Below are 17,433 nucleotides of genomic sequence, written 5' to 3'. Positions count from 1 at the left end.
GGGCTCTTTATGTCTTAGATATCCCTTTTCTGGATATGAGTTTCAAATTACTTTTACTAATTTCTCTCTTAATGTTGCTTATGGTGTGTTTCCCTGTCTGTCATTTAAACAAATAGGTTTCACAGTTGCTCTCAGCCAGGCACAGCACTGTGTGTCCCATGTGTGTGCTCTCACGTGATCCTTATGCTTGCCCTTTGAGGCGGTACTGTTTTACATTTGAGTGAACTGGGCCTTAGATGACATGACTTGCCAATATGTAGTAGAGTTGGGATTCAGACCCTTTTGGCTGACTGAGAAATTGGAACTTCTCAGGTGTTAGTCTGGTCTTCTTAAAGTTGTGGTCCCCATTATTTTTCTTCATAGCAGTTTCAGCCTCTTCTCAACATGCCAGTTTGTAGGTGTTCACACTGACATTAAACTTCTGAAGCAGCACATTAGACAAAGCCCGGTGTGGTCACTGTTATCTTTTGAAGGCACAAAAAATATGGAATCCATTCAGGAGGTGCCATGTTGGAGACTGACGGGCTGCTCCTCTGTGTCTGCAGCATAGCCAGTGTCTCTCCAGTGTCCAGGGAGAGAAGCTGTTTCCTCATCAGCCCCAGATAAAGGGGTTGGCTTGTGTGGCAGGGGCAAGTGGACATTTCTTTAAATGGAAACACTGAGTGCAGCAAGATGTTTATGCTCTAAGAGATGCCTGGGGCTTGAGACCCCTGCCATTCCTCCAAGGAACAGTGCTTTGTTTCTCCCAGGCTCCCATCTCAGCCTCCCTTCTGGGCATGAGCTCAGTGAATAGAGCAGCAGGCAGAATCTCTTACACCACTTGTATTGTTTTTTTTCTTTTTCTTTTTGGTCCAAGATGGTGTCATTGAATTGGCATATGTTAAATGTAAATCTGTTGCAATTCCACTGTATACTTTTTCAATTAAAAATAATTCTGGGGACTTCCTGGTGGTCCAATGGTTAAGACTCTAACTGTCCACTGCAGGGGCCCTGGGTTCAGCCCCTGGTAGGGGAACTAAGATCCCACATGCCCTACAGTGTGGCCAAAAAAAAAAAAACTAATTCTGCATGGAGAATTTTTATATGCATATATATAATTTCACAGTCGCTTTCAAAAGCTTGAAGATGACCCAACTCCTTGTTTTTATTTAATGTTTATTTAATATTTTCAACATTCTGATTCTTTAACAAGTTGAAAAGGAAGCTCTACTTTTACTGTAGTCAAATCAGCCAACTTTGTAAGTGCCAGACATGGGCTGTCCCTGAGCCCAGGGATTGAGAAGATGAGACATTAGTCAGAGTCTAATCAGTAGGCAGAAACCACACTGATAATTTGAACAGGGAAAATTCTACATAAAGAATTGTTTTAAAAAAATGAAAATAAAAAAATAAATTTTAAAAAATTAAAAAAAAAAAGAAGAATTGTTAACTAGTCAAAGAGGGCTAACCACTGAAAGAAGTAGGAGAAGACTGAGGGATATGGAAGCAGAAAATGTGGGAAGCGGCTACTACTTCCAGGGCAGACAGAAAGTGATCCAGGAACTAAGAGCTTAAATAAGCCACACCCTCCTCCCCCTCCCCCCCACCCCGCTCCTCAAGACTGAGATTCAGCCCTTTGGAGAGTCGGCTCCCGGCTACCACAGGAACCTGTAGCCTCCTGTGGATAGAACACAGTCCAGAGCTGGTCTGTAGGAGTGACCCTTCAGGCAGCAGAAAAACGTGCCAGAAGACATGGGACCTGCATCGCTGACTCCCTCCCCGTCTTCAGGTCTTTGCTCAGGGAGCTCATTTTCAGAGAGAACCTTTCCTGACCAGCTTGTTTAAACTTGCATCCCCACCTTGACACCATCCCTACCATATCCCCATCCCTGCCTGATGTCCTCGTTGTTTAACGTACTACATCTTAACTTAAGTAGCTTGTTTACTGTCTGTCTCTGCCACGGGAACAGGGATTTTTGTCCAGCTTATTCACTGTTTATGCCACAGCATCAAGAACCATGCCTGGCACATAGTCAGAGCTCAGTGAATTCAGTACTGGCTGAATCATTATTAGGGTTAATCTTTATCATCTAATATAGATCAGAAACTGTTTGCCAGCCTCCTCATCAAGTGCGTGGTCCAGTTGGAATTGATACAGACCATTGACAACATTGTGTTCTACCCTGCAACGAGCAAAAAGGAAGATGCAGAGCACATGGTTGCTGCCCAGGTGAGAGTGGCCTGAAGAAGGGCATCTGACGGGAGGTTGTTCAGATGCAGTGGTGTGCTGGAGCCTGGTGAGACTGGCTTGCAAGAGCCCAGCATGCTCATTCCTCCCAGGCCCACATTCAGTGACAGGGTACTAGTAACTTAAAATTGGCCACGATGGGAGTATTTACACCACTGAAATCACCGAATGCTAAAAATCAGGCATTGTCTCCCCCCACCCTCACCGAGAGCCAGTTTACCAGCATACTACTACTCAGACTCCACCCCCCACCTTGGTGCTTCGAAAAAAATGTGTTATTAATCACAGGGACTATTCCTTATAATTGATATACAGTTTAACCATGAATCACTGGGAGGGAAAATATGTGGATAAAGGTACCAATTTTTCCTTCAGGAAGTGCACTTTTTTGTTTTCTATGTGCAACCTTTTATATATACGGTTTGCTTGGAAACAGAATTTGGTGTCCAAAAGTTGGACAGTAACCTTACACCATGGGTTGCAAACTTAAGTGCTTCAGGGGCTGGGAGATGCTGTGAGTGCGAGCGGAAGGCTGGGTGGAACAATGGGAACCACCGAGCTTGAGGCCCGCCAGAGCCCAGCCACCTCCAGCTCCAGGGGCAAGTTGCTGTCAGGTGGCTCAAGCTGGGATGGTCTTCCAGTTTTTCAAGAGGAGTCAGAAATCAAGATTTTTCTCATATAGGGCATCTCTTGTTTATTAAATACTATAATTATTGATCAACAAAAATACATCTGTTGGCCAGATCCAGCACAAAGGCTGTCCTTATTTGGTTTTTGGTTTTATTTTTTAAGTATACAACTCAGTGGTTTTAGTATATTCACAGAGTTGTGCAAATATCCCCACTGTCTAATTCCAGAATATTTTTTTAATATCTTTATTAGAGTATAATTGCTTTACATTGTTGTGTCAGTTGCTGCTGTATAACAAAATGAATCAGCTGTACGTATACATATATACGTATATCCCCATATCCCCTCCCTATCCCACCCCTCTAGGTGGTCAGAAAGCACTGAGCTGATCTTCCTTTGCTATGCGGCTGATTCCCACTAGCTATCTATTTTACATTTGGTAGTGTATATATGTCCATGCCACTCTCTCACTTCGTCTCAGCTTACCCTTCCCCCTCCCCATGTCCTCAAGTCCATTCTCTATGTCTGCACCAGAATATTTTTACCACTGCAAAAGGGAACGCCCTAACCATCAGTGTCACTCCCCACTCCCTCCTTGCCCCAGCCCTAGCAACCATTAATCTATTTTCTGTCTCTATGGATTTGTCTGATTCCGGATATTTCATATTACTGGAATCATATAATATGTGAGCTTTTGTGCCTGGCCTCTTAGCATAATGTTTTCCAGGTTCATCCGTATTGTGGCATGTATCAGTACTTCATTTTTATATATGGCTGAATAATATTCCATTGTATGGCTGTACCACATTTTGTTTATCCATTCATCAGTTGATGGACATTTAGGTTGTGTCCATTGTCTGGCTATTATGAATAACGCTGCAGTGAACATTTTTATACAAATTTTAATGTGCATATAAGTTTTTAATTCTCTTGAGTATATACCTAGGAGTGGAATTGCTGGGTCATATGGTAACTCAGTGTTTACCTTTTTTGAGGAATTGCCAGACTGTTTTCCAGAGCAGCTAGACTATTTTACGTTCCCATCAGCAATGTATGAAGGTTCCAATTTCTTCACATCCTCACCAGTGGTTGTTATTGTCTTTTTTTTTTTTAATTATTATAACCATCCCAGTGTGTGTGAAGTAATGTCTCTTTGTGGTTTTGATTTCCATTTCCCTAATGACTAATGATGTAGAGCATCTTTTGTGCTTGTTGGCCATTTGTATATCTTTGGAGAAATGTCTATTCAAATCCTTTGCCCAGTTTTAAGTTGGGTTCTTTCTATCTTTCTATCATTGAATTGTAAGAGTTGTTTTTTTTTTGTGGTACGCGGGCCTCTCACTCCCGTGGCCTCTCCCGTTGCGGAGCACAGGCTCCGGACGCACAGGCTCAGCGGCCATGGCTCATGGGCCCAGCCGCTCCGCGGCATGTGGGATCCTCCCGGACCGGGGCACGAACCTGTGTCCCCTGCATCGGCAGGCAGACTCTCAACCACTGCGCCACCAGGGAAGCCCAAGAGTTTTTATATATTCTAGTTATTAGTCTCTTATCAGATAGATGTATGATTTGACCTATTTTCTCCCATTTTGTACATTGTCTTTTCAATTTCTTGATGGTGTCCTTTGAAGCACAAAAGTTTTTAATTTTGATAAAGTCCAAGTTACTATTTTTTCTTTAGTTACTTGTACTTTTAAAGTTATTTCTAAGAAAGCATTGCCTAATTCAAGGTCACAAAGATTTAGGCCTACATTTTCTTTTAAGAGTTTCATAATTTTAGCTCTTATTATTTAGGTCTTTGATCCATTTTTGAGTTTATTTATGTATATGATGGGAGATAGGGGGTCTCCCTTCATTCTTTTGCATGTAGATGTTTAATTATCTCAGCACCATTTGATGTAAAGATGTTTTTTCCCCACTGAATTGTTCTGATAGCCATGTTGGAAATCTCTTGACCATAAATATGAGGATTTATTTCTGGATGCTCAGTACTGTTCCACTGATCTATATGTCTCTCTTTATGCCAGTACCACACTGTCTTGATTACTGTAGTTTTGTAGTAAGTTTTGACATAGGGAAGTATGAGTCTTCCAACTTCGTGCTTCTTTTTTCAAGACTATTTTGGCTATTCCATGTCATTTACATCTCCATATGAATTTTAGGATCAGCTTGTCAATTCCTGCAAAGATGTCAGTTGGAATTTTGATAAGGATTACATTGAATTTATAGATCAATTTGGGGAGTTTTGCAAACTCTGCCCTTTTGTAACCTCTGGCTTCTAGGGAGGGTTGTGGTCTATTCCTAGAGGGCTCAACAAATATAAAATCCTTAATTATGGGGGCTTCCCTGGTGGCGCAGTGGTTGAGAGTCCGCCTGCCGTTGCAGGGGACGCGGGTTCGTGCCCCGGTCCGGGAGGATCCCACATGCCGCGGAGCGGCTGGGCCCGTGAGCCGTGGCCACTGAGCCTGCGCGTCCGGAGCCTGTGCTCCGCAACGGGAGAGGCCACAACAGTGAGAGGCCCGCGTACCGCAAAAAAAAAAAAAAAAAAAAAATCCTTAATTATATCTAATAATCCCTAATTATTTTAGAGAACATGTTCAATAAAAATTTCTAGCATTCCATACCTATTTCTATGGTTTTTCCCTTCACATTTGAAAACACAGTTGTCAATCTTATTAAAGTTCATTAATCACGTGATGAGGCTAAAGGTGCCACTTGGGCTTTGCTTAACAATTTCTTTCTTTCAGTGAGTATGTTTTGAGACTCACACCTTCTATCACGTGCACTACAGTTTGATTTTCTCATTTTCCAATTTCTTTATAAAATAAAAAGAGGACAGTGCAATCCTGTAGTGAAATAATTGGAGAAGTACACACTCCTGTTCATGCAATGAAGGCAGTACTGACAAATCTGAAACTCTGGCCAGCAAAGCCTGCCGTCATGCAAGAGCTCAGCATATTCTTTCACCAGCCAGTGAGCAGAGTCTAAATGGAAAACATTTCCGGGTATTGAGGAATGAAGTGTACCTTATAGAGAGGAGGACTTCTGGAGAGTTATGATGATCTCTGTCTGATACCACAGTGTCCAAAACCATTCCATCTTCTTTACTTAGCTCTCTTATCCTCCCCTCTCTAGCAAGACACGCTGGATGCAGATATCCATATAGAGACAGAGGACCAGGGCATGTATAAGTGCATGTCTTCCCAGCACCTCTTCAAGCTCTTAGACTGCTTGCAGGAGTCCCATTCATTCTCAAAGGCCTTCAACTCCAATTACGAGCAACGGACTGTCCTATGGCGAGCAGGTAAGGGAGGAAGCACAGCAGATGAGACAGGTGGTCACACTGGTCACTGTCCTAAAACATTAAAGCCTTTGGAAAATTCCTGGCATGGTACACACAGCTGGAATAACTTACCAGATATTTCATGCTTGAGGGAGAGAGAAGGGAAATTTCATCCTAGTACCAGGAATATTGTCTGGCACACGGGAGACTCTCAGTAAGTATTTGATGGAAAAATGAATTGGGAGAGTTTAATTGATCTAGCAAGGGCAAGAAATTTTACATTAGGTTAAGATTGTACAGTTAGGGACTTCCCTGGTGGTCCAGTGGCTAAGCCTCCGCACTCCCAATGCAGGGGGCCCGGGTTCAATCCCTGGTTGGGGAACTAGATCCCACATGCATGCCGCAACTAAGAGTCTGCATGCCACAACTAAGAAGCCTGCATGCCACAACTAAAAGATTCCACATGCCTCAACTAAGACCCGGTGCAGCCTAAATAAATGTATGTAAAATTAAGTATGATGATGTAAAAAGTGTGGTCATCTAGGAGCAACAAAAGCATTCATACAATTTTTTGAGGCTTTTAGGGGTTTTCTCTCCCACCTGTACAAATAAATATGTAAGTCCTGGAAGTGAGTGATATGTGTGTGCGTGTAGACACACATGTATGTGCAGGGGTGATGGTAGGAGTCTCATTTTGTGAACTGTGTACAAAAGTGATACTTTATATAATTCTTGTATTGTTACCAATTACTTGAATTTTCCACCCAAATGCCTGTTTTAATCCATAATTTTAAAATGTCATTTTTCTCTATATCTTTAAACTATCTAGGTATTTTATGTCTTTGCCTATAATAAGATTTTGCTTAGGGACTTCCCTGGCGGTCCAGTGGTTAGGACTCTGCACTTCTGCTGCAGGGGGCACAGGCTCGATCCCTGGTCAGGGAACTAAGATCCCACATGCTGCATGGCACGGCCAAAAAAAAAAGATTTTGCTTATAAGAGTGGTTTACACATCTCTGTGGCAGATTGGTATTGCTTTGTTTAAGAAAACTGTTCTTCAGGGATGAGATACAGAGGAAAGGATACTTATGGAAGATTGTTCTGGCTGATGTGTGTGGGATGGATTGGCAGAGGGAGAAGAGATGACAGAGACGCACTGAGGAGCTATTTCAGGAGCTGCTGTGCAGTTTTCATCTAGGGCAGTGGTCCTTATTTTCAAATGATAAAATGCTCTAATGGAGGGTCTAATTTGGAAGGCTAGAAAAATAAAATAATTATCATGTTGGTTCTCAAAACAAAAACAAAACGTGTTCTTATATGTGGTTTGTGAAAAAAATCTAGCAAGTCAGAGACATTCTAGAATTCTTAAAAGCTGTTACACTTGAGAAGATGAAATGAATGGCTTCACCAGCCAGTGAGCAGAGTCTAAATGGAGAACAACTCAGGGTGTTGAGCAAAGTGTGTCTTGTGGGGAGGATGAGATGTCAGGGCTGCCTCGTCTGGTATCACAATTGAGCCGTATTAAAAATGTGAGATCTTTCAGTATTTCCTAAAGTAACTCAATTAGTTTCCCACGTGATTTCTCAGCATTACCCTGGAAGTGTGCACTATTTATACGACTATATCTGATCTCCAGGTTTTAAGGGCAAGTCTAAACCCAACCTTCTAAAACAAGAAACCAGCAGCCTGGCCTGTTGTTTGAGGATCCTGTTTCGAATGTATGTCGATGAGAACCGCAGGGATTCCTGGGAAGAAATACAGCAGCGACTTTTAACGTAAGAATGATTTCTGATTAAATTTCTTACCTGTAATACACAGATGCTTCATAACAATACTGTGATTTGAAAAGAGTAGGAGAAAAATACCTATATGCTGACACCCTCACCAACTGTTTTCCTTTTTGTTTTTTCATCCTATCTGGTTCTTCTATTTCACTTTTCTTAATGCCCTGAAGAGGGCAGGGCCTCATTTCTTCCATTCAACGTTGTTTAAAGCACAGAAACATAGGCAGGGAAAAGTGCTCTGAGCTCAGAGTCATCCAGCCTGGATTGAAGTCCTGACTGGGTCCTCTTTAGAGCACTGTCAGCTCTAACATCCCACCATTCCTTCTTCCCCAGAGGAACATATTAGAATCGTGTGGGTACCAGGATGTACTTACTTTGTGTGGAAATGCAGCAGTGGGCCGGCAGTGGATGGCATTGAGAGAGCCCCCTGCAAAGAACTAGATCTTTGCCACCCAGTGTCTTGGGCAACTGTGAGCAAGATGCTGTGTCTAAGCCCCCTTTCGCTCCTTTAAGATTTGAAAACATTAACATGCAGTGCTGGCAAACACGAGATAAAGACACTCACTCTCCAATTTCTGGAAATCAGGGGGCATTTTATATATATCAAGAGCCTTAAAGGGTTCAGTCTCTTTCTTTGACTCAGTAATCCACTGTTAGGGAATCAGCATTCCCACACAGAACATTCATTGCAGACTTACTTATAAAGAGAAAACACTTAAAGCAGCTCAGCTGTGGAATGGATAACTGCATTGTGGTATATCCTATGATAGAATATTATGCAGCCTTTAAAAATGGAGTTTTGGGGAGTTGCCTGGTGGCCTAGTGGTTAGGATTCCGGGCTTTCACTGCCATGGCCCAGGTTCAATCCCTGGTCAGGGAACTGAGTTCCCACAAGCTGCACAGCGTGGCCCCCAAAAAATAAAACTTTTTTTAAAATGAAGTTTTTTAAAAATAATTTTCCTTGATGTGGGAACATGCTCATAATACAAGTTTCACCACAAAAAAGCAGGATGTAAAACCATATATACTTGTGGTTTTTCAGTAATGTTTTTTAAAAATCACAGACAAAAAAACTGGAATATTTCCTATTCCAGAATATTGTTATGTGTCTCTTAGGATGACGGAATTATGGGAATTTTTTTCTCTTCTATAATTTTTTGCACTTTTCAGTCGTCTTGCAATGAGAATATATGACAAGTCATAAACTGAAAAATGAATTAATTAAAGAGGACATCAGCAGCTCATTTCAATTTACATCAAGCCCAAAAGAGAACTACCTACATAGTCTCATAAAGTTTCTCTAAAGGAGATACATAAATGTTTTTAGCACAACATGTTTTAAAAATAGCCGTTGTGTGCGATGTGGGAAAAGAAAGACAGTTCATGGTTAACTGTGGGTAACAGGCTCTTGTGCTGATTGTGCTGCAAACCCTGATTGAGCCACGTGCCAGGCCTGCACTGGACTAACGTTTAATGTACTTGCTTCATTTCATCTTCACAGCAGCCCCTTGAGTTTGGTACAGTTATTTATTCCCATTTTACAGCTGAGCAAACTGAGGCTCAGGATTTGTTCAAGATGGCACAGCCAGAGCAGGTGTTCACTAAATACTCATTGCAAGAATAAAGAGTGCTTGGGACTTCCCTGACGGTCCAGTGGTTAAGACTCCATGCTTCCAGCATGGGCCATGGGATCAGTCCCTGGTTGGGGAACTAAGATCCCACATGCTGCACAGCGCAGCCAAAAGATTTTTTAAAAATAAATGAATAATAAAAGAATAAAGAGTTCTTCACTCTAGTGAAATGTGAGATGTTCCTCTTTTATTTGACATCGCCCCCCGCAACCCCCCTCTGATTCTTCTAGTGTGTGCAGCGAGGCGCTGGCCTATTTCATCACGGTGAACTCTGAAAGCCATCGGGAGGCGTGGACAAGTCTCCTGTTGTTACTTCTAACAAAAACCCTCAAAATAAACGATGAAAAGGTATAAACAAGTAATGTCTTCACAGGGATTTGGGTTGGCTTTTCATTGAGACTTTGAAGTAACTACTTTCCTCATTCTTCCAAGGATGGTTACGTAACTAGCACCATTCTAGATGCATCACAGAGAAGTTAATTAATTACAAACAATGGGCGCCTGGGGTTATTGGGGCTTTTTCTCTCAAAGAGCCTCAGCGGAGAAAGGCTGAAGTTGAAGCCAGGCAGGTTGCTGTTAAACAGCTACCGTGATTTTCACTGTGGCTTTGTTGGAAGGGAGGGTTGAGATTGTGAAACACTGGTTTAGAACTGGAGACTTGATTTACTAAAATGAAAGTTGACTTTGGTAGCAAGGTTGTCCCCAAATAGTTTGTGTTAGGAGTTAAATATAATTAAAAGAAGTTTTAATTTACAAACTTTTTGCACTTACTTTCTAATAACCAGAAAAAACACCAATATTATTTGCAAGAAGTTCCAGGGTGAGATGAATACTTTTGAAAAACTAGTGCCAAAAAATAGTTCCATGTCTAATTTTCTCTCTCTCTGTTTCTCCCACCTCAAGTTTAAAGCACATGCTTCAATGTACTACCCCTACTTGTGTGAAATTATGCAGTTTGACCTGATTCCTGAGCTCCGAGCAGTTCTGCGGAAGTTCTTCCTAAGGATAGGTGTTGTGTATAAGATATGGATTCCAGAAGAGCCATCCCAGGTACCAGGGACTCCATCACCAGTATGGTAGCCCTGGCCCCTCCGGGCCACTGCTGCAGCTCTGCAGCACTGTCACCTCGCCGCCTCTGCCTGGCACATCTCGGGAAGGGTCAGACCGTAGAAAGTCGGCATCCTGGAGCTCAGCGTGGCCTGGATAAAGATGGTTCCATCAGAGTCCCCGACTGAGGCGTTGTGGTGTTTCCCTAAACAGTTGCGCACCCAGTTAACACAGTAGGTGGGGAGTCTGTCTCATCTCTGTCATTCCACTTTACCAGTTGAACTGCCTGTCACATCTGTCATTGCACTTGCCGTCATTCTCAAGCAAAGTCCCACGATTGGCTGTAGATGTTCTGTCAGAGGAAGTCGCTCTCCTTGAAGATACTGAGCATAGCTGTATAGGTTCGTGATTATTAGAGAGTATGTTAATAAAATTTCTTGTAACGGCTAAGTGCCACCTAAAATATGCTGGGATCTTTTGTTGTTTGAGTGTGCTAGAGAAGTTTGAGTGTTTTTGTCAGTTGTGAGTCAACTGTAGTTATATTAGTTTGGGGAAAGGTAGGGGGAAAAGGGTTGGGTTTTTTGGTTTTTTCTGTTTCGTTTGTTAACGTCTGGGTGATTTTTAAAGCATTTGACAAAAAAGATATTACTGAGGATTTGATTGAAGGCAGAGTTTAGTAATTAAGTTAGAATTAAGAGCTTGCAAGTTTTAAAAAACAAATGTAGTGCCTCCTGGCTCTCCCTGTTTTAGTAACTGGGGGAGAAAAAGTCTATAGGAAAAAGTCAACAATTGAATGAAGATGATTAGTCTTCAATGAAGTAAGTATTTGTGGAGGGGTATTAAAATTTCCAGAATACATTGTCCATCTAATATATGAAGCAGTAACAAAGTGAAGTAGTAATTTAAGAGAATTAATTTATACCTGAGTAACCCTTTCCTTTGTACCTCGGGATAGTGAGTGTACCAGTGACGAGTGTCCCTGCTTGGGCACAGTCCCCACGCAAGGTCCCTCCAGTGAGAGGGGCTGGGGGCTCTGCGTGAGAAGGGTGGCTCCTGTGAGCCTCCCCCAGCCACGTGTCATGGGTTGAACCCGAGCAGACCTGTGCTGTTGTGGGCCAGCACAGCTGACCATGACCTTGGCAGGAGATGGCCTGTGTTCAGTGGTTCCATTAATTTGAACCAAGGAGCTGAATTCTTTGGAAGGGTTAGATTCTGGGGTCCCTATCACGTTAATGACGGTGCAATACTCTCAGCTGCAGGAGAACTGAATTCTGGTGCAGCTTGTGTAAAAGCTGGCGGTCTAGGAATACCGCCCGAAGCCTGCAAGCAGTAGATTTGGGAGCTGAATTTTATTCTGAGTCAGTGAGAAAGAACACAGGCTTCATCTCTGGCCTCTCATCCCCTGCTCACCGAGAGCAGCACTCAGCGTTAGAAGCGTTGCCGAGTTATTAACGCGTGGAGACTGCTCCCTACGCCCTGTAGTCCTGTAAATTGGGTTGTATTGATGTCAACTCTGGTGCCTTAGAAGTTAGTAAGTTGGGAACCTATCTAAACAATCGGATAGTTTTTCTTTAGAGAGAAGGATTTCTGGTGCTTCTGTTTACTAAGAGACCGATTTCTTACATTTTTTGTGTTCTAACGGCCTTGAGCAATGTTTGGTTTTGGCCAACTGTAGTACTCTGTCTACTTTCTTCTTTCCTCAAAAGTGTTTTAATTTCTCTACCAAAGAAAAAAAAGAGCAGGTTTAGGTTTTTACATTATTTACATACATGAGAGAAGAGGGGCTACGGAATTTAGCAGGAAAGGACCTGCTAAATATTTTACTGTGAATGGAAAAGGTTAGCATGTTTGACATCCTGGTCCTGGAATCCGTTACATCTTTACCCTGAAGCATGGACCCCACACGCTGAGACGTCCTCACTGGTACTGTGGTGGTCATAGCCTTCGCAAGTCAGCCGTCTCCATTGACATTTGCACTAAAGGTATAAACGTGGAGCATGCGGGTTTGTTCATACTTACATTTTCTGTCCAGCTGCGTCCCTAGGTGGAGATTTTTCCTTTCCTTTTGAGGTTCTCATGTGACGTTTTCTTCACCGAATGTGACTGCAAGACTTCGCCCGTGTGTTCCTGCCTTCTCTTTCATTTTTGCCCCCTCTCGCAGAGTAGGAAATGTGTAAGCACGTTTTGTCACTTCCCGAAACATTCAGGTTTGAATTTCTTTTCAGCTGTGTTTTTTAAAAGATTCTGTATTCTGAATAAGGCATTTGAATTGTACCAGCATAGACCTTTTAGAGACTGGATGTAAAACCATTTAGGGTGATTTTTCTTGTCGGTACAGAGGAAATCCCTTACTTCAGTAGTAAGTCATTCAACCTAAGTTCTCTTTTGTGATGAATCTATTCTAGCTCACGGTGAACGTGGCTTGTGCCACTCACACACCAGTGAAAGGGGTGTGGTGACCCTGCAGCACTGGGCCAGGGGCCATTCATTCACAGGGTTATGGAGAAGAGCGACACATTTCCAAGGCCTTATTTCTTTCTCAGCATGCTTTAAGTGTTGATTTTTTGTGCTGAGTCTCTGGAGAAGTTTTCGTTTGTTACAGTACTGCTGCTTTGAGCAGTTTTGTTTTTCTTTGTTGTCCTTTAGGGAGATCACCAGCTTTGGCATCTTAACAACAAACGGTGGATGGGAAATTTTATTTCTAATATGCATCTTTACACCTCAAATACACCTTTTCCCTGTTACTCCTCACATACAAGCAAAGAACACACATAGTGGAAATTGTATAATAATATCTGGAAACAACATTTTCCTCTGAGAGGTGACTTTTGTACAAAATGCAAAAAAAAAAAAAAAAAACCCTAAACTTTCTCGTCATTCTTTTGTGATTATGGCTATACATTTAGTAGTCTTTATAGTTATTAAAAGAACCTGCTGATAAATGCAAGTATGGCCATCTCATTCAGACGTTTGTTGTTATGATGCAAATGGGTATTGGTTTAAATAGAAGCTGGATCCTTAATACTGCATTTTCTGAATTCTGTTTTAGTATTTGTGTTAAAGTAGATATAGCTTGAACTCATATGAAATCTTGGAATTTTGCTATTGGCAGCTTTGTAGTTTGGGAAACAAAGAAACCAAAGCTGAATATTTAAAAGAATGACTATATATGGAAATCCTTGCTCTCAAAAAAAGACACTCATCAAAAGTGTAGTTTTTCTCAGTGTTCTAATTTTTAAAAAATTTTATCTGCATATTTGCATCAAATATTTCTTTATGTGCAAATGTATGTTTTACCTCCTTAAAAATGCCTAAAAGTTAGTTAATAGCTTTTGTTTAATCTATACACGATGATTAAGTGCATTTAATATTGGTAATTTAATGAAAAGCATTCCTTGCCCAATGGATGTATACATTTTTGAAAGAATAAGCAGAATTATATAATACGAAATGCTATGTAAAGTTTTCTATGTAAAAATATTATGTATAATACTGTTAAAATAAATATCCCATGCTTTAATCAGGTGGTAAATCAATAAAGTTTTAAAAAGTAAAGCTGCTTTTAATGTAGTAATTAATGTATATCAAGCCATTATTTATATCAAACTTAATAATGTATATCAAGTTTTGGGTTAGTTTGTTCTTGTGGCAGGTATTGGTGGTCAAATTTGGTCTTTATGTTTAACTATTATAATTATTAATGGGAGAATATTAATTGTGGGTTTTAATTTTTTTAAGTAAAATTCCCTTCATTCACTGTCCTCCCCCCTGTGAAAGGGAAGAATATCCAGTTATGAGGTCATGAGAAGACTCTTATTTATCTCATTAATTAGTTTGACCAGTGGGTTAGTTCCCAAAAAGACAGACATCTCCTTCCGCTGGCACTGAAGGCGAGATCGCAGAGGAAGACTCACAGGTAAGCCAAGTGGTCACTGAGCCGGACACGATTCTGAGGTTCACACGGGGAGCTGGCCTAGGAAGACAGTGAGCTCTAACCTTGCCTTTCCTGCCTCCAAGCGCAGAATCCACTCCTTCTGAAATATGTAAAGTTGTAAATTATGATTATATTTAAAATAATCCACTGCTGGGAATTCCCTGGCGATCCAGTGTTTAGGACTCCACGCTTCCACTGCAGGGGGCATGCGTTCGATCCCTAGTAGGGGAACTAAGATCCCATGTGCCACGCGGCACGGCCAGAAAAAGAAAAAAAAATCCACTGGTGAAATTGACTAATACATGGTTGTCTTTATTAATTCACTGGTATAAAACATCTCTCTCTGGTGCCACATTTCAGGTGCTTCCAGGGAAGAACAAAGGGACAGTGCTTTCTTTTGGAAAAGTTTTCTGAAGTGTCTTTATCTCTTCAGAGCAGATAGTGCCTGAGTTTTATCTAGAGCAGTGGTTTTCAACCTGCTGCCAACCAGTGGTTTTCAGTTCTGCCCCCAGGGAACACGGGGGACACTTGGCAAGGTCTGAAGACATGTTTGGTTGTCACAATGGGGTGGGAGTGGCTGTGCTACTGGCATCTAGTGAGTAGAGGCTAACAAACAGCCCGACCCCCCGCCCCACAAGGAATAACCCAGCCCCAATGTCAGTAGTGCCAAGGTTGAAACACCCTGAACTAAAGTGACTTCTTTCTTCTGAGTAACAGGGCTCCTTCAGCATGTGTTACAGGACCTAAAAGTCCCTTTGTGGCAGATACTTTCAGCTTTCTTTGGCCTTCCTGTTAAAAAAAAAAGTCTCCTCTGCTCGCCCCTATGGAGGGCATGCTGAGGTCACTGGTTAGGGAAGGGCCAGCTCCACCTTACTTCAAGTGCTACTTATTTAAGCTTTTTTTTAAATTAATTTTTATTGGAGTATAGTTGCTTTACAATGTTCTGTTAGTTTCTACCGTACAGCAAAGTGAATCGGTCATATGTGCACATATATCCACTCTTTTTTAGATTTCCTTCCCATTTAGGTTACCACAGAGCATTGAGTAGAATTCCCTGTGCTATACAGTAGGTTCTCATTAGTTATCTGTTTTATGCATAGTAGTAGTGTATGTGTGTCAGTCCCAATCTCCCAATTCATCCCACCCCCCCTAAGCATTTTGAAAGGTAATTTTAGCATTATTCTGCATTTGTACCCTGCCAACAGACTGGAACACATTTTAGGCAAAAGTACGTTTCCTTTTTCAGAGGACCAGAGTGGTTCCCCGGAATTTTTGCAAACCTGTGTAACATGCCTGTTGTCCTGTTTAAGAAATCTAAGTTGTCCTTGGGTTAGTGATTTGTATCACATCTTAGGAGCGTCCAGCTCAGTAGATGCAGCTGCATGCCCACAGCGAGAGGAGGAGGGACAGGGACGGGAACTCCCCAAGGCTTCCGGCAAAAATGATTTCAGTATTTTTTAAAATGCCTATTTCTAGACACAAGCCAACCTTATCTGGTACTCAACTGACGATTGAGCCTCGGAGGATAATTTTATATAATAGTCAATTTTCATCTTTCCCAGAGACTCCCAGTCTTTACATGAAGCTTGTATAGCCTCGTCTCCTTTAACCTAGTTCAGATTTGCCTTAAGAATTTATCTTGATTTATGTCCAAGAAATACCCATATGTTCTAATAAACTCCTTAACTTGAGTGAATTTGAGCTTAAATAATGGCATATTGATTTCCTTCTCCAGAGTGCATGGGTTTCTGAGAAGAGCCAAGCACCATGCTGTAGGAGAGGCCAGTGGTCAGATCATGGAAGCTGGAAGGAAGAATTCTTTTGTTCTGTTTTTTTCATATCTTTTTTTTTTTTTTTTTTGGAGTATAGTTGCTTCACAATATTATGTTTATACTGTACAGCAAAGTGAATCAGCTATACCTACAATCCCACTACTGGGCATATACCCAGAGAAAACCATAATTCAAAAAGACATATGCACCCCAGTGTTCATTGCAGCAGCTATTTACAGTAGCCAGGATGTGGAAGCAACCTAAATGTCCATCATCAAAGGAATGGATAAAGAAGATGTGGTACATATATGCAATAGAATATTACTCAGCCATAAAAAGGAACGAAATTGGGTCATTTGTAGAGACATGGATGGACCTAGAGACTGTCATATACAGAATGAAGTAAGTCAGAAAGAGAAGAACAAATATCGTATATTAATGCATATATGTGGAATCTGAAAAAATTGGCATAGACAATCTTATTTACAAAGCAGAAATAGAGACACAGATGTAGAGAACAAACATATGGATACCGAGGGGGAAAGTGGGGTGGTGGGATGAACTGGGAGATTGGAATTTACATATATACACTATTGATACTATATATAAAATAGATAACTAATGAGAACCTATTGTATAGCACAGGAACTCTACTCAGTGCTCTGTGGTGACCTAAATGAGAAGGAAATCCAAAAAGGAAGAACTCTTTGTGTAGAAGGATTTGTGCTAACTTTCTGCCCTTTCGGGGTATTAGCACTGAGCAGGCTATCAATGTCATTCATTCATTAACATTAATGATGTTAATTAACATCATTTTTTAATTCATTTACTTATTTTTGGCTGCGTTGGGTCGTTGGGTCTCTGTTGCTGCGCGCGGGCTTTCTCTAGTTGCGGCGAGCGGGGGCTACTCTTCGTTGCGGTGCGCAGGCTTCTCATTGCAGTGGTTTCTCTTGTTGCGGAGCATGGGCTCTAGGTACACAGGCTTCAGTAGCTGTGGCACACAGGTTCAGTAGTTGTGGCTCACGGGCTCTAGAGCGCAGGCTCAGTAGCTGTGGCGCACGGGCTTAGTTGCTCCGCGGCATGTGGGATCTTCCTGGACCAGGGCTCGAACCCGTGTCCCCTGCATTG

At 41.7% G+C, this 17,433-nt stretch overlaps 1 protein-coding gene across 3 annotated transcripts in view; it reads left to right on the top strand.

Moving 5' to 3' along the window:
• The window catches only part of ARFGEF2 (ARF guanine nucleotide exchange factor 2), a 99,002-nt gene extending 84,848 nt beyond the window's left edge, over positions 1-14,154 (top strand). For 2 of the 3 annotated variants that reach the window (XM_027087072.1, XM_027087074.1), the window contains 5 exons: positions 2,079-2,209; positions 5,990-6,158; positions 7,774-7,912; positions 9,783-9,900; positions 10,456-14,154. In XM_027087072.1, the coding sequence (XP_026942873.1) occupies positions 2,079-2,209; positions 5,990-6,158; positions 7,774-7,912; positions 9,783-9,900; positions 10,456-10,632 (734 nt within the window). In that variant the 3' untranslated portion in view covers positions 10,633-14,154. Of the gene's footprint in view, positions 1-2,078; positions 2,210-5,989; positions 6,159-7,773; positions 7,913-9,782; positions 9,901-10,455 lie in introns of those variants that run through there. The other variant, XM_027087073.1, reaches the window with a different exon arrangement.
• The last annotated feature ends 3,279 nt before the right edge of the window (positions 14,155-17,433 follow it).

This window comes from Aethalodelphis obliquidens, unplaced genomic scaffold (assembly GCF_003676395.1).
Source record: "Aethalodelphis obliquidens isolate GAN/ISIS:26980383/991018 unplaced genomic scaffold, ASM367639v1 scaffold57, whole genome shotgun sequence".
NCBI lineage: Eukaryota > Metazoa > Chordata > Mammalia > Artiodactyla > Delphinidae > Aethalodelphis > Aethalodelphis obliquidens.
The sequence above is the reverse complement of the archived record's forward strand: the minus strand, read 5'-3'. Positions and strand labels throughout refer to the sequence as shown.